Source organism: Melanotaenia boesemani, chromosome 14, assembly GCF_017639745.1.
Source record: "Melanotaenia boesemani isolate fMelBoe1 chromosome 14, fMelBoe1.pri, whole genome shotgun sequence".
Lineage (NCBI taxonomy): Eukaryota > Metazoa > Chordata > Actinopteri > Atheriniformes > Melanotaeniidae > Melanotaenia > Melanotaenia boesemani.
In genome coordinates, this window is record NC_055695.1 from 10,740,713 (window position 1) to 10,762,096 (window position 21,384).

Genomic DNA, 21,384 nt, shown 5'->3' on the forward strand with positions numbered 1-21,384 from the left:
AGCAACAAACACACACGCATACTTTTTATGCTTCCGTTTATCTCCACCATCCCCATTTTTTTAGCCCTCTGAAACAGAGTAACGACTGCAAGCCTTTTACAACCTTAAGCTGACAATCATATTAGATGAGGTGCGGCCTCCCCAGCCTCCCTCGGATTATGTGATTGTAGGCCCTGATTGCACCGACCTTTGCTGCACCATGTGGCTAATTAACAGATGCAAAGTGATTCCCCCTGTAGTCAAACAGATGTTTTGTGTGTTTATGACTCTCTGATGACCTTGTTGTCTTTCATTTTACAGCAGTTTGGGCCATATGAGTCAATGTTTACAGTCCATCATGCAGTCATTATGTTTCAGCTGATGGAGTGATGAGATCCTCAGAGTGACATTTCATTTCGATTAGTGGTGAAAGTCCCACTTAGGATGTCTGTGAAATTATGACTGGATGTGATGTAAAGTATTCCCCGTCCTGACGGTAAACAAGTTAGATGGGCCGAAAATGACCAGCTAACGTTTTGCAATCTGTTGTTGCTCTCTTGCAACATTGCCAATAATTTTTTTCTGTATCATTAGTGTTGTAGTATCATACTGAAAATAAAACCAGAATCAGTTAGATATTAGGTCTCACAGATAAATATCTCTGTCCAGTCAAGTTTAAAATTACATGTCCTTGTTCAAATATGGTCACCTCTGGTTTCAAAAAGACCAAGATGCCAATAAACAAACTCCAACCTTAAAGCTGCAAAATGGTCGTTGCAAACTAAGAAGCAATAGCAAACAGAAAAGGTTCCCTCCCATCATAGTGGGAGGTAATTACCCTCTATTAAATTACATGTCAGTTTCCCATTAATTTAACTAGTTAGATATAAAAATGTAAGTTTACAGAACTGAAACAAATACACACATGCATTCAGAGGTAACTGAGAGGTAAGAGAGGATGATGACAAATGATCATATAGTCAAAAGTAGGTGAGCATGTTGGGATCTTTACATCAGCTCTGTGTTTTTCTGCAACAGTACACAGCTCTGTTTTAACCAGTGCACTGAGGTGTTGAGGATGAACTGGAACTCTAACATAATTGTACGATCGTGATAATAATGTTGTGGCAGAGTGAATCGAAGCTCCGTAGCCAGGCACCGAAATCTGAGAAATTTCTTCCCAGTGAAGTAGAGCCTGTTATGATGGCAGACTGTTTCCTTTTGGGTAATTATTTGAAGCACAAGTTTCCAAATTTACAAAACCTGTTAAATTTTTATTCACTGGATTGCAAACATAAAGTATACAGACTTATTTAGGGTTGCAAAAGCCTGTTTTAAGAATATAGTAAGACTACAGCTGCCAAGATTTTCTCATAATGCCTTTAGATTTTACTTATTTAAAACCTAACAACCCCTCCAAATAAAACATGGATATTTGTGTGGCATGAGTTTGAGACCATCATATAAATCCTCCATAATAAAACAGTTTTGATGAGAATGATGGGTTTACACAAAGAAGTACTTTAGTCGAATGTGTGTTTGGTTCCTTGGTTAGTTTTCTGTGTACTATTTGGGTGGGGCCTTCTGTGTGTTTATCTTGCTTTCTAGTTTATGTAGTAGAGTTTATCCCCAGCTGTATTCTGTTGTTAATACTTCCCTGTTTCCCTGTTACACCTTGTTCTTAATCTATAATTACCTCACATGCTTCTCATTTACCATTAGTCCATCAATATATCCTATATGTAGCCGATCATTGTTTGGGTTAGGTATTTTCCTTTTACAGCACGACCATAGCCTTCAGCTTTAAAAGTTATTATGGTTACATGTTACAACAACTAGCATTTTCTGTTTTTTTTTTTAGAGCCCATGGCATTTAGAGCCCACACCCAAGAGAAAACACCCCTATAGTTTCACCTATAGTTTGTTTTGAACTCTCCTTTTCTATAAGTCTGAGTATATTTGCTTCCTCCCACAGTCCAAAAACATGCATGCTAGGTTAATTGGTGGTTCTAAATTGACCCAAACAGTGAGTGTTAGTCGAGTAGATGGATGGATGGATGGATGGATGGATGGATGGATGGATGGATGCCCCCCTCCTCATTCCTCAAACCAAACATCTGCTTGTAAATTTGTCACTGTCTATATTCCACACAGCATTTCTCCTAAACCTCAAGCTGAACCTGTGTAACAGTAAAAAGTACCTACCTGTATGTACGATGTACCTGTATGTTCAGTACAGAACCAAATCCAACAATGTGAAGTTTGGAGATGAAATCTGTCTTAATGGAATTGTTCATATCTCATCACGACATTCAGTCGCCCTTTTCTCTGGGAAGTAAGTCTTTCAAAGAGAGCTACAGGATAAATGGATGAAACAGACACAAACCTAATTGACTCAGGAAGACATCGGCAAGTGCATCTTTAGTCTGTCTGAAACTGTCAGATTGCGTGGTGTCCTGAGGGTCCACCTGATGTGGAAGAACCAGAGACGTGAGCCGACCGTCAGGTGCCTGTGTGGGAGGAATAATGGTTTACAATGACTGGCATAAAATGCTATAAAGCCAGTAAAAGAGCATTAACACAGACTGAAGAACAGTAAAATGTCAACAAGAGAGAAGATTACATGTTACATGTAAAGCAGGCTCAATAAAAACTCATCAACTGTACCGAAACAGAGCATCAGATATTTTACCCAGCACTCACAGGTGGCACCTGTCTGTCAAAAAACGAAACACATAGTCAACATAAAAGAATGATGAGCAAAAGGAAAGGAATGCTTTGCCACCTTTCCTACTTTTTTTTGTTTTCTATATAAGTGCTTACTGGGACAAGGATACCTTGAAGATCGAGTAGGACAAATCATTTTAATGTATGAGTATGATTTATTGTGTTTACTGTGATGTATCAAATATTCTACATCTGCCTAACTCCAAAACAAATATTCATTACTATTTTTTAATACTAAATTACAACACATCATGATCACACACAAAGAAATTACACAATAAACAAACCTAACAGAAGGAGAAAACATTAAAACCCCAGGTTGAATCACAGCATGACAACTATTTGCATGATTTACTATTCCTACTGTGGTCCTTCAAATTGATTGTAAAATCTGACAGAATGTTGTCTGAAAAAATAGCAACCAGACTTACGAAAACAAGTATATTTCTAGAATTTTTCAAATAACAGGCAAAGAGAAACATGGTATGACTCATAGAAGAAGTGAAATAATGTCAATAATCTCCGGCTCATTACACATGTTTTCAGAACATTAAACCTCCTTCACTTCCACTTCACTGCATCTATCTTTCTCTTTTACTGTAAACGTTTCCTGTTTTCAGCTCATAAAGTTCAAATCTTAAATTTACAGAACATGATCATTGAGTAGCGTGACTTGCCACAAAACCTGACATTATTTCAAATATTTTCATCTCAAAGACTCGTGCTGATCCTCGTGTTAATATGATAAATTTTCAGATTAGTTTACTTGTTATTCATTTGCTTATTTAATTATTTTGCTTATTTAATTACTTTGTGTTGTTTCTTTTCTGTGACTTAACCCCAGAATGATGTTAGCATAATGCTTTAATTAATTTTTGTTTTTATTACATCATATAATGATGTTCAGTAATTAATTGATAATTTAATCTATTAAAATCTAGCAGGAGACCAGCAATATATTATTGTATTAGGACCCATAATAAGGTTGATTTAGCCTGATGTTTCTGGGAAGCCCAGCCTGAGAAAGCAAAAGCAAATACAATTTCTCCATGAAGAACAAGCGGGCTTCTTGTATGTACCTGGAGCTATTTGCTACAAGTGATATTAACCAGCTGGCATTCTTATTCAGCCTCAATCATACTTAACCCAGACTTTCTGGAAAAACTGGATCTGGAACATGTTTATGTCAGAGAATAAGAGCTAAACCATGGAGCAGTGAGATCTCAGGGGAAAAACATCTTGTGTTATAGTGTTAAATAAGGTTAACCATGAATTAAGAAATTAAGAGTAATTTCAGCAATGAGAAGCAGTCTTCTGTTCTTGTCTTTCCTTTTAACTTGGGGTTTAAAATAGCTTCTAGCAGCAGAGATCTACTCCTGCTTGTTATAATTTATTTACAGACTCTTGACAGTACTTCTGTAGCACACAATAGGTTGGTTGCAAATATTCAAATTTTACATTTTAAAACCAAGACACAAAAGCCATAAATACTCACTCAGAGCACACATAGTAACTGCCACTTTTATTAATTTGTGCAAACTTAGCTTTGGATTTCATTATTGTCAATAATATTTAATAAACTGTATGTATATTAAACTTATCTGTTATATCTTCATTGTCTGGTACATGTTTATTATGTGATTATGTTGCTGGATAATAGAACAAACCAGTATCACAGTTTGATGAAATTCCACTGATCTTGGGCTCATTCCCATCATATTCCCATCCCAACAAAACCAGAGTGGAAATCCCTCCACTGTTCCCTCCCTCATTAATAAAGCTTCCCTCCATATTCATGGATGACACCTCCCTACATTAAAAGCTCACATAACACCTTTGCACACGTCTGTTAACTTTTTATTCTTATCTTGCTTTAAACTATGTATTTATTTGTGTTTTGTGTTTGTATTCTTTTTGTTCTTTTTTTTTTTTTTTTTTTTTTTTTTGTTTTGTTTTGTTTTGTTTTGTTTTTTGCACCACAACTCAAAGACAAATGCCTTTAGGTACAAACTTACTTGGCAATAAATTCCTTTTCTGATTTCTCCCCCGGCTTCTTGATGCTGCGCCTTTTCTCCTCCAGACCTGAAGGTGGCGCTGTAAAGCCAAGAGGCCCCCAGTAGTAGCTGAGTGGGGAGGAACGGCTGCATGGGAGGCGTAGCAAGGATTGATGAATGTTTGTACTGTTTGATAACATGTGCGAAAAACTTAGTTTGTCGATTCATAATCTTACTGTATTAGCCAGAAAGTAGATAGTATAAGGTAAGTCTTGGTTTTTACTTACGCATGCGGGACGTTATATGTACTAACTAAGAAAGATAACATTAGCTTGCTAACCTATTAGCTAATATCTACCCTTGAGTCAAAAACAGCGGTTGGTTTATTCAGTTAATGTTTCAATTCATACTAATTTATGTAAACTTTTTCTCAAAAATAACAGCACACCTGGATGTGCCATGGATCCTGCAATGCGTCATATTTGGAAGAGAGTCTTTTATCGTCTCCACAGAACCCTTATTTTTCCAAAGAGGAATAATTCAGGACATGCTGAGCATACAGCCTTCCCTGCTTCCAGTCACTCAAAGTGTATCAAGCCCACACTCCTGGTGTCTCGTCTCTACCAGCCTTCAAATCTGCGTGATGTGGGGCAGGACAGCCGGCTGGCTGGGGAGATGACCTGCAAGAGCCAGAGACTCATGCAGCAGGCTGGACTTATCCATCCATCCAACCCAGGATGCTACTACTACCTCCCTGCCACTGTCCGTTCCATGGAGAAGCTGGTAAACTCTTACATTAATAAAGGACAGGTTTGGAGGGGAATTCAAATGTTTTGATGCATGTGGTTAAAATATGTTTTACTGCAGATTAAAAAAAAAAATGAATAAGTGCAAAGATGAATGTCTTTCTTCATTAAGTCCTGATAGGATTTAAAAGATACAGAAGTAGCAAACATCAGCAATAAATATAAACAAACAAAAGTAATAAAGTGCATTGCATTGGCAGTCTACTGAATTAAAAATTTGTTTTAATGAACTTGGATGAAAAATTGCATTTGTTTGGTTGTGAAAAATGTAACAGGAGCAGTGTTTAATCAACAGGTGAGGGTAATTGACAAGGAGATGCAGGGGATAGGTGGGCAGAAGCTGGATATGCCCAGTCTGTGCTCGGCCGATCTATGGAAAACCAGTGAGCGCTGGGATTTGATGGGAAAGGAACTGTTCCGTCTCAAAGACCGCCACGGTGCCGACTACTGCCTGGGTCCCACACATGAAGAGGCTGTGACAACTCTTGTTGCTCATCAAACGACTCTCTCCTACAGACAGCTGCCTCTGCTTCTTTACCAAGTAAGCTTTCAGCCTGTTACTGTCAGTGTGTTCGCTATCATAAGCATCAGTTTTTCCATTGTGATTCCTCTTTCAACAGATCACCCGCAAGTTCAGAGATGAGCCGAAGCCAAAGTTCGGTCTTCTACGAGGGAGGGAGTTTTACATGAAGGACATGTACTCATTTGATGTGAGCGAAGAGGCTGCTTATCAGACGTATGAATCTGTGTGCCAAGCATACAACCGGTTCTTCGCCCGGTTGGGCCTGCGTTGCGTTCAGGTGCAGGCAGACACAGGAAACATTGGCGGTACGGTCTCCCATGAGTTCCAGCTGCCAGCAGACATTGGTGAAGACCGACTCCTGATCTGTGAGAACTGCTCATTCTCTGCTAATGTGGAGACTTTGTCATCAAACAGAACTGACTGTCCACAGTGCAAAACTGGCACAGTAGTAGAGTCAAAGGGTATAGAAGTAGGTCACACCTTCTACCTGGGTAAAAAGTACTCCCACATGTTCAAAGCCACCTTCAACAATTCCCAGAACAAGCCCACTATTGCAGAGATGGGCTGCTATGGTCTTGGGGTGACCCGTATTCTGGCTGCAGCCATCGAAGTGATGTCTACCGAAGAAGGGATCCGCTGGCCGGGTCTTATCGCCCCTTATCAGGTTTGTGTTTTACCTCCCAAGAAAGGTAGTAAGGTGGATGAAGCTTCAGTTGTAGCAGAAGAACTGGTTAACACTTTGGGAGAGACTCTTCCTAGTTTAAGAGGTGAGGTTGTTCTTGACGACCGCACGCAGATGACCATTGGAAAGAGGCTGAAGGACGCCAGCCGACTGGGCTACCCTTATGTTATTGTGGTAGGACAGGCAGCTCTTGAGGAAACACCAAAGTATGAAGTGATCTGTCAGCAGACGGATGAGACAATGTTCCTCAGTAAGGATGGACTGCTAGATCTACTGGGAAGAGTGGAAACTGTATGATTACAATATTAAATTTGGAAATTAATATTTTTTTTGTTAGGTGGTGGGGAAATTATAATAAATCTTCATATGTATTTTTTTGCCTTAATGTAAAGACTTTAAAGCTTGAACTGATTGGGAGTTGCTGTTAAAACATAATGGACCTTGGATTTCTGAATTATTTGGATACAGTAGTGCAATAAAAAAGAACAACTGCATCATTGCCTTTTCTTTTACTTCTGAATAATAAAAGTTGCAGGGTCAACTGCAGTGATTTTGACAGATTTTTTTTGCTTCTAATCTTTAGAATTTTTGTATTTTATTGTGAAGTGCCTGGTGCTTTTTATCTTGAAAGATGTCATATAAATAAATTACTTACTTTTATAATTCCATCCTTAAATACATTTAGAAAATAAGGTAATTTTATCCATTTTGACAGTTTTATGAAGCTCACAAAAAAAGTGACAAGTAGCTGTTAAGCAACTCAGTGACGTAATGCATTAAATAAAAATAAAGCAGATACGTAACAGGAGTCTTACCTATTCCCTTGTAGCAGCATTCATAGTTGCTGGTTAAAGTTACTGCATTAACACATCATAGTGATGTTTATCTGCAGTCAAGACGAAACTGTACTATAGCTGACTGACAGAATTAGCTGTTTTTTCTACTACAAAATCTAGTGGAGCTAATCACATTGTAGTGTATTGTGTTGATTGTTTTTATCACGTATTAAAAATGTGATGCTCCTTACTGTTGTCACTAAAAACAATAAAAATAAAAGTATTTAAATATTTAAACTGACATATTACAGATAGTAGTATAAACTGTTTGGGTTTATACTCTGAAAACAGTAATGTATAAATAACAGTAATCTAATATCTTAAAAATCTAATCCACCACAACCTACTGTAAATTTCTGTTTACACATTAATGCTTCTGCTTTGTGATAGTTTATTTCAAAGCCTTAACTGTCTGGTACAATTAGCAACCCTAACCCAAGCAAAATATTTGAATATTTCTTTGATTTTAAAAGCGGTTTATAACAGGCTACATGATCTGCTGCAACAAGGTATGTGAATGTTTTTGACAGTGGAACCAATAATTAGGTTCTTTGTTTCCGCACGGATCATTTTTCAGTGCAGTACCCCTCATGCACATGTGTAAACAAGGTATCTGCTAGAACCTTATACGGCTACGGTTTCATCAACTACCACGCTACATAGACGTTTTAGAAATAATAAACCAACGTTTATCTTAATACCTTGACCCAAAATGGCGTCAACAGAGGTACATAGTGACAGTGACGACGGCATGGACGAATTCATGGACAAATTCAAAAGCCAGAGATATAAGAATGCCTTTACGGAGAAAAATTGGGAGGAGGTATGGTTGTCATTTAGAAGCTTTAGCATTAGAGAGCAAACCATTTAAATCCGAGTTATATGTGTAAATGTTAGCGGGGAAACTACAACTAGCTAAATACAGCGACTGTCCTGAGGTCCATTTATGCACATCCTTAATGATCATGTTTTTAATTCCATCAGGAGTTCAATAAAGTCCCAATGTTTATGAAAACAGCCCCTGAAGAGATTGACCCACAAAAATACCCAGAACTAGCCTGTCTCCAGTCCATGATCCATGATGAAGATCGACCTCCAGCGGGTAAGTGGGTCGCAACTGGAAGTGAAACGTAATTTTCTTCACAAAGAACAGGTTTGTAAATGTGAGATCCTGATTCACATTCTTATTCAGAGCAAGCAAAGAGCCTGAAAGATGAAGGAAATGCATTTTTCAAAGAGAAGAAGTACGACAAGGCCGTAGTGTCCTACACAGCAGCTTTAAAGAAGAAATGTGGGGACCAGGAGCTCAACGCTGTTCTCTTCACCAACAGAGCCGCTTCACACTTCTATCTGGGTACAAATATCCACACTGCTAAGGTTCAAGTGCTATCAAATACATAGAAGCTAAGAGAATATCACACTTTTTTCTGTCACACAGGTAATATGCGTTCTGCTCTGAATGATGCCACAGCTGCAAAGAAGATCAAACCAGACCACCTCAAAGCCTTGATCAGAGGTGAGTAATACACAGCTTGTTTTTTACCACATGTTACTCATATGCCAACACTGTACACTATAAATGTAGTAATAAGGATGCTGCCAGTACAAAGAAGGTCATAAAAACATCTTAAACATGACTAGTCAAAGAAAATACTGGTCTTATTGAACAAATGAAGAACAGAAGAAGATGCTCTCAGTATTTATATGTATGAAATCAGTTACAACAGGATGAAGAACTGTATTATTAATTTACTATTAAGGTATGTGATTCACCTTTTTATGATTCTGCAGGTGCTCAGTGCTGCATAGAGCTTCGTAACTTTTCAGAGGCCATCCACTGGTGTGACGAGGGTCTGAAGGCCCACACAACTGACAATAAGCTACTTGAGCTCAGAGCATCTGCAGATAAACACAAAGTGAGTTATGATTTGAGTCTGTTTTTATTTTAATTATTTATTTTTGTTGAAGCAAGAGGACTTAAAGGGAGGCAACATCAAAGTAAAGCTGTCTGTTTTTTGTATTTTAGAGATTAGCAGAGAGAGATGCCAGGAAGGCTAAGACCAAAGAGAAGAAGTTATGTGGCGAGAAGGAGGCTCTCCTGGCTGCCATAAAGGTAGGTGTCAAATTAATTTGCTCAGACTTAAGCTAAAAATCACTTAAACGTGTACCTGAAAGTGTCAGACAGGACACAGATTTAGTCTGTAGTGTCATTTTATGTTCATGTGATTTTGAAAAAAAGTCTGCCTCTTAATGATTACATGATACATATTTGTGTTTTCTGCACAGGATCGAGGGATCAAGCTTTTCCAGTCTGCAAAGACTCATCTTCAGGGTTCAGACAGTGACGAAGAGGATGAACGCTCTTCAGCAGCCATGGCACAATTGAGTCTGGATGGCCTGAGCTCTCAGAAAGTCACTGGTGCTCAGGTATTCTTGGATGAGCAGGGCTCTCTGCACTGGCCTGTTCTCTTCCTCTACCCCGAACATCAACAGAGTGATTTCATCTCAGCCTTCTCTGAGAAAAACTGGTAAAATACTCTTGTTTTTCCTTATCCTGTAACCTTAAGTTAGTTTTAGATGGGATGTTTGTTTGCTTTATGAACCAAGATTTCAAATGCTATTTTTATCATTGTGATTGGCTGTTAGATCCATTTAATTTGATTCAAGTGTGTTGAAGCAGGAATGCTGGAACCTGCTGGATTGCGGCTCATGTCAGACCAAATTGAGTAGCCCTGCCCTGGAATATCCTGTAAGGTGTCATTTGACTGAGAAGGAGAATATGCTAAAAATAAACAAAATAATTTAATTTGGCTGTGTTTTGTATATCCGTATCTGTGGGATTAGCAGGAAGTGCTACTTAGTACTGGCCATGTTTAGAGCTACTGTCATCAGTCAGCTAATAGATTGACAGAGGAGTGACTGATAAGTTATCAGATTAATGTTTTTTAGAAAAAAAAATTACAGATTAAGGCTTCTCGTTATTTGATGATCCTCTACAAATAATAAATGTAAGTGAAACACATGACTTATCTGTACTTGTTACACTGTGTTTTACCACTGAACAGAGAAATATTTAAATATTTTGCTACAAAACTTAGAACAAGACAAAATGTCTACTCAGTTGGTTCATCTGGTGTAATTGCTCATTGTGACCACATGAGGTCATTATTTAGCAAAAATAACACCTTAATGTTTACAAATGTTGGTATAACTTTATTTTTTTGTGCTGTTAAGTGCATCTTGATGATTAAGAGTTTATGAAAACATTTTTTTTATTATTTTTTTTTTCTGTCTGTTTATTTGTTTGTTTGTTTTTTTTTTAGTTTCAGAGACCATCTGACTGTGATGTTTGGAGAAGAGCTTCCACCTTGGGACACAGACAGAAAATACCAGCCACAAAATCTAAAGGTGGACGTGCTTTTTTGCTTTCAAGCCAAACAATTAATGAATGTAAAGTGGTGCCTGTGCTTAAACTCTAAAGTGGTTGTATTCACTTAAACCTGTTTGCACATTAACTATTATTTGTGAAAATATATCAGTTGTGGGTGACCTGTCCGAGTTTTACCTTTCCTCTCGCCCGGTGGCAGCAGAAATAGGCTTCGGCCATCCCACAACCCTCTACTGAAATGAGTTGGTGTAGAAAATGGATGGATCATTTTAAATCAAAGGCAAAATGACATAAAGCTTTGTTTGTGTTTCCAAACTAATGTTTGTAGAATGTAATTTGTGTGCGGAGCATTACAAGGTGGAAACACACGTCTGAGTTTGTGTTGTGATAAAAACATAATTAGCTTTAAATTCATATTCTGTGGAACTTTAATTTTTAGTTGTACTTTGAAGATGAGGAGAAGGAAACACTCTACCAAGTTGACACAGATACATCATTGTTGAAAACGTTGCAACATAAAAGGTAGGTTTATTTTAATTACATGTATTTGTACTATGGTTTCATTGATTGATTATTTATTTTATTTTATTAAACAGGTTTTTTGTCAAGGCAGGCACTCCCAGCTTCATCGTGTTGGTGCATGGCTCGTCATTCTTGAAGCAGTTTTTATCGGGAAAGAAAATACATGGATTGTAAACCTACTGGACTTCAGCTGTTGGACTTTAAATACACAAAACTACCTTCTCAAATCTGATTGGCTGTCTTTGGTGTTTGTTTTGGCAAAAATAAAACAATAAAGTGTTTCTTCTGTGTTACTAAACTAAATTAAAAGGACATTTCGTAAGAAATTTATATAAACTTTTGCAGATTGTACATCAGTTTTTCTGGATTATTAAGCAAATGTTTGCAGTAATATCTTAGTTGTCAAGGTGTTCCTTTTAACTTATTACATAGATGCATTTGTCACACAGTTAGAACATTTTGTTTTTCTATTCTGTTTATGCCTGGAGCCTGAATTGTCCTACAGACATCTTTCAGGAAATTAGAAATGGCTGACTATTTTTTTCCAGTGACAATATCTGCAAAGAAATGTAATTAAATGCATACTGTAAGTACATGTAGTGGAGATGCAGCAATCTCTTTTAATTGAAATGTTTTGTGTCAGTCTGCTCATTACCTTCTTATTCACAGCAAAGCCATCATCCATGTACAAGTGTTCCATGTCTCCAACCTCCTCAGCCTTCCTGATGCTGATGGCTCATCAACAGGCACTAAATTAGTCTAAAGTGTTTCATCCAGTTTGCCAGCTCATAGAGGCACAAATCATGTACAGAACTGGTAGTTGCATGAGTTGCATCATGCACAAGTGTTTTAATACACTAGGAGCTTGGCAGTGTGCCGTTAGCTGATTTGTAAGAGCAGATTCATTTTTAGGTGGTGAAGATGGTGATTCTTTAAAAAAAAAAAACTATTTACAGAAATATTAGTGACTCTTTAAAGCAAAGATTTACAACTTCATTTGGCATATTTAAATTTGGCCTTTATTAAATATTTAATTCTTAACTAAAAACAAATACAAAAGGCAGAAGGAAAAAAATCTTTTATAATCTGCTCCTTCTCAAACAAATAACTCAATAAGTCAAATTTATTTAACTAATAAAATTTAACCAAAAACAGCTGCAGCATGCCGCTGATTTCTAGCTGATACTTTACATTTTACTCTTGATGTATTATCTGCAATATACCACAAAACAAGTTAACCTCATTGATTATATTTTCTTATCTTAGTCTTTAACAATCTTTTTAAACACAATTGATTTTGTTTCTTTAGTTTATCCAGATTGTTCCATAAACGGACTCCATACACTGAAACACATCGCTCCAACACTGATATCCTTTTAAATTACTTTGTCTTTTTCATAATGGTTTTTGTATATGGTTTGGCAAATATTTCCCTTTGAGCTTTCTACATTAGCTTCAAAATACTTTAATCAACTTGATCATCAAATCTAAATAATTATAGCTTAAGTAATGGACTAGGTGGATCTCTGTCTGCTTTGACTAATGATTCGTACATCTCTTTTATGTAGAATGAAAACTGGATTAATGTATGTTTTACATGCAGTTTCCCATATTTCAGTGGAACAAGTTAGATATAGAACATTTTAAGAATTAATTATTATATAATATAAAGAATTATTGTTCAATGAGCCCTTTGTTTTATGTAACATAGCAATTGGTTTTGCTATTTTTGTTTTAATACTATTAAATGTGACTTTATATGAAATATGTTCATCAATAATAACATCAAAAACTTGATTTCTTTTACTCTGTCAATGCTACTACCTTTTATATCTAATGATATCTTACTATTTGTTTCTCTATTACTAAATACCATGAAACATGGTTTCTCCAGATTTAGGGATAATTTATTTACATTAAACCAGTGTTTAATTTTTTTCTGTACATTTTGTGACTACCTCTTTCATCTGCTCCATATTTTCACCTGTGCAAAAAAGTTATCCTCTGCAAATAAAATCCATCTTAACAGTTTAGATGCCTTAACAAAACAAAACTATACTGAGTCCTTTTGTCATCCAAAGTTTGTTAGTAGCACCCTTCTTGTTCAGTCTCCTTATTTAACAGTTTTTTCATAGTTACCTCATGAGGAATCATATTACATGTTTACATCATTTACATAAACCTCATCCCAGCTTTGTTATTCCAGGTCTCTCTTTAATGCCTCCAAAGCCTTTTGTGATCTATTCCTTACAGGTTTTTCTGTTATAACTCGTGTTGTATAATAGTGATAGTTTTTATAGACTGTAAACACAAGTAAATGATCACTGAAATAAAATAATCAGGATCCCACTTTCTCCTAATCCCTCTAAGACAGGGATTTCCAACTCCGGTTCTCGTGAGCTAGTGTCCTGCAGGTTTTGGATTCTATCTTGATGCAAAACACCTGACTCAAATCAATGGGTCATTAACAGGCTTGTGCAGAGGTGTGTTGTAGTAGGAGACATCTAAAACCTTCAGGACAGTAGCTCACGAGGACTGGAGCTGGAGACCCCTGCTCTAAGACATTAATAAGTATTATCAATAGCTGTTGTACTCAGCAGATATTGTTGTTGATTTGAGGTAAACAAACCAAAGCTATACATTGAATTTACAACTTTGTTTATTGTCCTTAATCCACTTACATTTCCCATATTGATGTTAATGTTCTCACATAAAAATACACACTTATTACATACTCTGTCAAACAACACAGTGATTTTGTCAGTAAATGACTCAACACAGCAAACCAGTGCTCTATAAACACAATTGATTATATCTTTAGTTTTTCCAATAATGATTTCTACTCTTATTATTTCCATCATATTGTTGAGAACAGTCGTCATATTGCCAATAATATTAGATTTTAAATTTGCACATATGTACAGAGTACGGTGGCTGACCTTCTTTATTATTCCTATTTAAAAAATACATCTCTTGTCCCTCTAGCTCAGTGTTTCTCAATCCTGGTCCTTGGGACAGCCATGCATGTGTAGCGGCATCCATCTTTAACACACCTGACTCAAATGAATGCCTCGTAAGCAGGCTTGCAAAGAACTTGACAAGCAGTTCAATTAATCTGAATCAGGTGTGCTGGAGTTGGACAGAACTAAAACATGCAGGGCAGTGGTCCCCGAGGACCAGGATTGAAAAACACTGCTCTAGCTGAACTTTATCCATTTCTCCATTTTTAAACCATGTTTTAGTTACAATTACACAAAATCTTTTAGCTCTGCATTAAATAATCCTTTATTTTACATAAATTTTATTTTCAGGCTCATGCTGTTCAAATAGATGATTGATAATGCTCCATCCATCAATATTAAAATGTTGCTTAGTAGCATTTCTATTGTTACTGGCACAGACCTGAACAAGTTAGAGTCTTGTTACACCATAAAAATATCCAAATATCTCTTTAGGAATTTGTATTTCTGATACAACAAAGCCATCATAATGATTTGTTTATATTTGCTGAATAACATATTAATAATATTCATATTTTTATACAGGCACGCAGAGGGGTACAATCCAAAACTAAATACAAAAACATAGTTTTTAAATAACAATTTGCTCCAAAAAAAAGTCAAAATGTTTAAATTAGAAAAATTCTCTTGAACCATGTTTCTTTACCCCTTTTCTTCTCTGAATGGTTTTATCTAAAATCTGTTGTATGTAGATGTTAGAAAGCTTCACAGAAATAGTAAGATTTAAAGAAAAAGATGAAGGAGCCAAGTCATTTAAAATTTTCTATTTGATTTCAACACTTAGAATTAAGAATATAATCAGAAAATAAACCTGCGTTAAGAGTGAAATTTATAAGTCATCATTCTAATCATGCATTTTTTTATTATTGAGAAACATAGGGAGTTGATTATAAACGATAATTTAAATAGATTTGTCTCATTTCATTGGAGAAAATAATGATGAGCAATCTAGTATTTGGGTGCAGGCATGATGACTCCTGATTGGCTCGCAAAGCCAACTTGAGTATGGCTCATTGGTACCATCATCATCGCAGGAGGTTGCGTGTTGACGACAGCTTGCGACTGCATGTTGATGATAACAGGGTCTTTATTGCGATCTTTCACCTCACGATACATCTGACACCAGGAGCACCACGTGCAGAGACAGGAAGCTGCAATGTCCTTGCAGATAGAGCCCTACAGACCAGCACAGTAAAACACTGTTTCACTTCACAGTTTACTTCTCATCAAGTTTAGGTCAACATCTTGTGTGTCATACCTTGATACCATATCTGTTACGCACGGCAGACCTCAGTGCTAAGGCTGCAGGAGGAACATATACTGGAATCCCATAAATCCCAAAAATATTCAATACAACAGGGCAGCATATATCACATAAGGGAAGAAAGTTGCTTTCTCCAAATCTTCTTAAAACTGTGCCGGCAAGGCAGGGGCAGCACCAGAAACCATAACAACCTGAAAAAATTACACAGATTTACACATTCAGGATGATGAAATGAACCAAGATGGTTGAGGTGAAAAGAAAAATAATACAAATTTTGACTTACAAGAACTGACATCCTCAAAGCAGTCAAAGAGACCATTATTCCAGTCTGTCAGGGGTTGTCCAGCCATCAGCCACAGACAGTGAACACCTTTGAGGTAAGAGTGCAGCAGGAAACACAAACCTGTCACAGTGGACCACGATATGAGGAACCTGTTAGGGGGAGGATGCAAATGCTGCATATCTGATTATATAAAGATGATCAGATCAGAATCTACCTTCCTTTATGTAAATCTTGCTATTCAAGAAAAAACACCAATGAAAGCTGAGTTTAAGGTCTCCTTATGTGCTGCTGTAATAGATGTAATAGATGCTGCTCTGTTTATATGTAAAATCAGTTTGTAAATAAAAGCACTCCGGTACCTCCAGCAGGGTGTTTTTACCCACACTAAATGATTTTCTTCCTGTAAGCCACTGTGTGTTGCTGTCACTTCAGAAAATATGTCTTATTTAATTACTGCGTCCCCTGCCTCTCACCTGCTAAAATACTGGAATAGGCTCCAGCTTACCAGCAACCTTTAATGGACAAAGTGGTACAGATAAAGATATTTACCGCATCACTTTTCTCCTGATCACAAGGAATTACTAAACAGGACAGAAAATGAAACGATTTTGATGCTTTCTATTAGTAGCATTTCTATTGTTACTGGCACAGACCTGAACAGGTTAGAATCTTGTTAAACCATAAAAATATCCAAATATCTCTTAAGGAATCTGTCTTTCTGATACAATAAAGCCATCATGATGATTTGTTCATATTTGCTGAATAACATGTTTATATTATTCATATTTTTATACAGGCACACAGAGGGCTACAATCCAAAAGTAAATACAAAAACATATTGTTTAAATCACAATTTGCTCCAGAAAAAAGTCAAAATGTTTAAATTAGAAAAAAATCTCTAAAACCATGTTTCTTTACCACTTTTCTTCTCTGAATGGTTTTATCTAAAATCGTCGTATAAAAGTCGTATGTAGATACTTAAGGAAATGTAACTAAACCGTTTCAAACCAACTTCTCTGCTTATACATCTTATACATATTTAAAACAAAAGTCTGATTAACTGAGAAAACCTAGATGTGAAATGTCTAATTGTTAAATTGAAAGATCTTACTGTATTTTATCTTTCTGAACACCTTGGCACCTCTGCAGCTGTGAATAAATGACTGTTTAGGCTTGGATAGGGAGGGGCCTCTTCACTGCAGTGGGTGGTGAAGCAGAGACAAAACTACAAAATCCGGAGAGATTAATTCGAAAGTGCTTCCCGAGCACTGCTTATTCTCTTTGATAATAAATTCCAGATGAAGTGTTAAAATGAAATTACTACATTTTGGCAGTTTTTCGCACTTTGGCACTCCTTAATGAATGTGAGGTAGGCATTTGTTTTGCGTCCTGTTTCTTCTCTGAGTTTCTCCAACAAGTGAAAGTCAGTCAATTTTTTTTATTTTCTTTTTGCAATGAAAACGAATCTTAGCATTTTTATTAATTTAATCAGGACAATAATGATGAGAATATTTTTTAAATCAAATAGTCAACAGTTTACTTCCACAGATTATTTATAATAAGGTACATTATTTTATTAAAAATAGTTCTACAAAAGTATTAGTGTAAATTATTATATTTATATGCAAGTACATTGTTAAATTACAAACTGCCTTCCACCATCCCACCTGGCATTACCACACCCACTATTACCTGTTACCTCAGTGACACGCTCAGGAACCCATCAGATCTCTGTAGCCTTTTTACCTCCAAAACCCTAAAGAAAACCTCTGTGAGATGAGTAACTGGACTATTTAATCCTAGTTGGCTTTTTCTTTGAATATTTAATGGTGTTTAAATACATCTGCCAATATTAGCTTTTCCTGAGGACATTGTTAAGTCCAGCTGAGTCAATACATCAATAATGTAATAATTACCTTTAAGTTAATTTTCATTTGTTAATCTAGACGTGTAATTTGATCTGCTGGTGTGTTTACTTTGACTTTTTTCTTTTTTTTTTTTCTTTTGCATCCAGACAAAATCATCCACCAAGTCATCTGTTACTCCCATCATATAACAATAAACTGGTGGAAACCTGTGTTTGAATGTGCACAACACATGATGTTCAGTGAACAAACCATACTCAGCTGCTGAGTAGTTTTAATATCCTCAAATAGATAAAGTAGACTGAATAAATTAATGGTCATGTTTCCCTTTTTTTATCCATTCACTAAGCCTTAAGGACACAGACATGTGTTTAATTATTCATCCTTAAGTCAGTGTAAGAGCCATGTATGTAAGTCATTTTGTTTTCACTAGTTTTCGGTTATGTGGAGACATTGTTAGCACTTGTTTGGTGGGTAAATGCTGTTTAGGTGCACATTGCAGTTATAGTTACCTGAGCACCAGGGCAAATCACCTCACTTTGATGATTGTATTTTTTTATTTATTATTAAAACTTGCCTCTTATAAATGTAGATGAGACTCTTTGTAAGTAATTTGTTTAAATGGGCTGTATAAATTGGATATGGTATGAAATTTGCATGACTTTGTTCTTTTAGTGGTGGAAGGAGAGGACATTCAAGTTTTCATGTCAATGCAAAAGATGACAAATAAGACTTTCTGCCAAGGCACTGGGAAATAAATCTGAACGGCTTTAATCAGAATGGATATAAAAGTTATGGGAGTTATAAAGGTTTTTAATGAGCTTATGTGGGAGTTAGGGTAATACTTCTAAAATTCAGTCTCATCTTGATGATCTAAGTTGTTTCAGGATACAAGTCAGCTTCATGAATCTGAATCCAAAGCTAACTCCTCAGCTCCCTCCTGAAAAACAAGAGACAACATGAGTAGTTTTTAGCATACATTAACATAATCTTAAATTTGTTTAAATGGCTCATGGATATACAGTAAAGTGACTACCTGGCCAAGATACAGGATGATGAACAGGGTACTTTTGATTGACCAAAATCACAGCCATCTTGTGTGGAACCAGTTGTTGGCACATAATGGTGGAAAGTCTGGCTAGAGGAGCTTCATCAGCTGGAGGATTTAGAGACTGATATTATGTTACCCACGTCATAGACCCCCATGTACAAATATATTCACTTATAATAAATACAGCTGATAACAGATAATAGATTAATATAAATAGTTTAACAGTTCATATAGTTTGTCATTTGTTTTAAAACTGCTTAGAATATAAAAAAGTTATTATGTATTAAAATAATAATAAATAATTAAAACTGAATAGATAAAGTATTCCTCCGCCCTTTTGCCCCCCTCAACTACAGGTGTTCACTCAGAGGAGCAGCAGACAAGCCGGAGGAGAAGCGATTACGGGTAAAAAAAAAGTTTTAACTTAAGCTTTGCTAAAAGAAGAAGAAGAAAAAGAAAGCTACAGGGTCAATCAGAATTTACCCTCGATAATACCAGGTCGCTGTACACTTGACCTAGGACGGTTGTGGTGAGTTTTCTGTTGATTTTACCTTATTTTCGAACAGGTATCTGATGTTTACGAGCCCATTAGGGTTGTGCTCTGTGTTGTGCCCTAAAGTGAATGTCTGCCAAAAATTGATTATACGGCCGCGGGAGCGCGCGCTGCCTGTTAGCGTCGTTTCGCTCTGCTTTGCTTCTGTCTGCGTCTGTTGTCTGCGGCTGTTTCTCTCGATGTAAAACCGACATAGTACGCAGTAATGCAAGTGACAATATGTCTAATTAAACAAAGAAAGTATGATTTTGCAAGTTCTTTAACGGATTGCTTAACACTGCAGACGAAGACGTGCTGTAATCAGAAACGATATCCAGGCATGTTGCTGCTTCACTGTTTAGGTTTCATGCGTTTGTCTCATGCTTGTTCATTGAAAGTATGTAAAGTCCAGTAAGAATATGATGTGTTTTACAAAGCTTAATTTCCACTGATGTTCATGAGCTATTTTATTTATTAGAGTACATTTCTAATAAAATGCAGAATCTACATTAAAGTGGTTTAATATCAATCAAGAGTTATACCGTGAAGATTACTGGCCAAGTAGTACCTTACACCCACCTCTTATTCTTTTAAAGTGGAATTTGGTCTCAGAATAATCATTTTAACTCATCAATAGCTGATCATGGGCCCTGTAATAGTCTATAAAACAAAAAAGGTTGCTTGAAATGGCTACAGTTTGTTCAGATGAGACACATTTGACAGATGAATGGCCATCTACTTCTTTGCATCCACTCCAAAACCCTTTTAAGGTGGAATTAGGCTTCAGAGTAGTGTTTTTTGCCAGCCAAAAACCCTTCTTTACAATTACTGTCATATTACCTCATTGTGCTACACTTTAACTTCAGACATTTGCATGTTGAGTATATTTATGTGTTATTGTTGTGTTTGTTTAGTGCATAACAAACTCCTTAAGTATTTATAGAAGATTTATTGTTGTACTAAATGTCTTTTTTCAGAAACCACACATATACACTTACCAACACTGTTTAATGTAAAAAAAAAAAAAAAAAAAATCAAAAGGAACTACTCATCTTTATGCATTCTAAAACTCAGAGCCTTTAACAAAACAGGTAAAAGTGCACTGTCCGAAACAGCCAATAAAAACTAACACTAAACAGTTTTTTTTTACTGACACGCTTCACAGACAAACTTTCCCTTTTTCCCCTTGAATGTCTTTTTCAGGCAGTTCTGGTGATACCATCTTGGGCACACATCGCATCCAATCTGTGTTAGACAAAAAGACACAAAAAACAAATCAAACCATTAGGCAACTTTTAAAAATAATAATTTCTGAAAACGACTATCACAGCAGTTTGTTATCCTAAAGTTTTTTACATCTTATGTTAATGTAATCTTGAAAATTATAATGTTTCTACTATACTTGACAAACATGTAAAACAGTTACCCAGTGAGTGTCAGCGTCCATCAGCTCACAAAAATGGCAAAGGCCAGTCAAGTCATCTACATAACATCAAAAAAGAAATTAAAGGGAAAAAGAACTGTATTTAATTTAATACACATTAATATTTATACAGTTCTTTTTCCCTTTAATTTCTTTTTTGTTTCCAATGTCTTTAAACTGCAGCCAGATGCCGCTTCGCTTTCAGGCGTCACTCATAATTATGTTTGATGACATGACACACTTACTCACGTACACTCCTCACGTCTGTCCGCTGTCTCACTTGCAGTATAACGCCATCTCGCCCCTGTTTTCACATAATAGTAAGATCTTTATCTTCACATGTGATTGGCCGCCTGTCCATGTGGGCCAATCCAAACAAAGCAGTGCAGTGGGCAGAGCTGGGGCTGAGCACTAAGAGCTAAGCATGCAGCAAAATGAATAAAACTGGGAGCCGGCTCGCTTGATGCGCGCCAGCTCTTCTGATTCACT

The 21,384-nt window shown here is 36.4% G+C and overlaps 2 protein-coding genes and 1 long non-coding RNA gene across 3 annotated transcripts; 2 read left to right on the forward strand and 1 right to left on the reverse strand.

The window, feature by feature from the left end:
* Nucleotides 1-4,804: 4,804 nt before the first annotated feature.
* Nucleotides 4,805-7,221, forward strand: pars2 (prolyl-tRNA synthetase 2, mitochondrial). The gene is made up of 4 exons (XM_042007446.1): nucleotides 4,805-4,965; nucleotides 5,144-5,483; nucleotides 5,802-6,047; nucleotides 6,127-7,221. The coding sequence occupies exons 2-4, from the start codon at nucleotides 5,160-5,162 to the stop codon at nucleotides 7,006-7,008; spliced, it is 1,452 nt and encodes a 483-aa protein (XP_041863380.1). The 5' UTR covers nucleotides 4,805-4,965; nucleotides 5,144-5,159; the 3' UTR covers nucleotides 7,009-7,221.
* An 897-nt stretch (nucleotides 7,222-8,118) lies between these two features.
* ttc4 (tetratricopeptide repeat domain 4) lies at nucleotides 8,119-12,052 on the forward strand. The gene is made up of 10 exons (XM_042007441.1): nucleotides 8,119-8,370; nucleotides 8,532-8,649; nucleotides 8,740-8,901; nucleotides 8,986-9,063; nucleotides 9,339-9,463; nucleotides 9,574-9,660; nucleotides 9,834-10,075; nucleotides 10,871-10,955; nucleotides 11,375-11,457; nucleotides 11,532-12,052. The coding sequence occupies exons 1-10, from the start codon at nucleotides 8,260-8,262 to the stop codon at nucleotides 11,629-11,631; spliced, it is 1,191 nt and encodes a 396-aa protein (XP_041863375.1). The 5' UTR covers nucleotides 8,119-8,259; the 3' UTR covers nucleotides 11,632-12,052.
* An 8,356-nt stretch (nucleotides 12,053-20,408) lies between these two features.
* On the reverse strand, nucleotides 20,409-20,980 carry LOC121653224. The gene is made up of 2 exons (XR_006012760.1): nucleotides 20,899-20,980; nucleotides 20,409-20,717 (listed from the first exon to the last, which is right to left on the reverse strand). It is a non-coding gene; the product is annotated as an uncharacterized LOC121653224 (long non-coding RNA).
* Nucleotides 20,981-21,384: the final 404 nt, after the last annotated feature.

Coding starts and splice junctions, on each gene's coding strand:
- ttc4 (XM_042007441.1), top strand. CDS start 8,260: ATGGCGTCAACAGAGGTACATAGTGACAGTGACGACGGCATGGACGAA. Junction 10,076..10,870: donor GCCTTCTCTGAGAAAAACTG/GTAAAATACTCT, acceptor TTTTTTTTTTAG/TTTCAGAGACCATCTGACTG. Junction 11,458..11,531: donor AAAACGTTGCAACATAAAAG/GTAGGTTTATTT, acceptor TTTATTAAACAG/GTTTTTTGTCAAGGCAGGCA.
- pars2 (XM_042007446.1), top strand. CDS start 5,160: ATGGATCCTGCAATGCGTCATATTTGGAAGAGAGTCTTTTATCGTCTC. Junction 5,484..5,801: donor TCCGTTCCATGGAGAAGCTG/GTAAACTCTTAC, acceptor TTTAATCAACAG/GTGAGGGTAATTGACAAGGA. Junction 6,048..6,126: donor TGCCTCTGCTTCTTTACCAA/GTAAGCTTTCAG, acceptor CTCTTTCAACAG/ATCACCCGCAAGTTCAGAGA.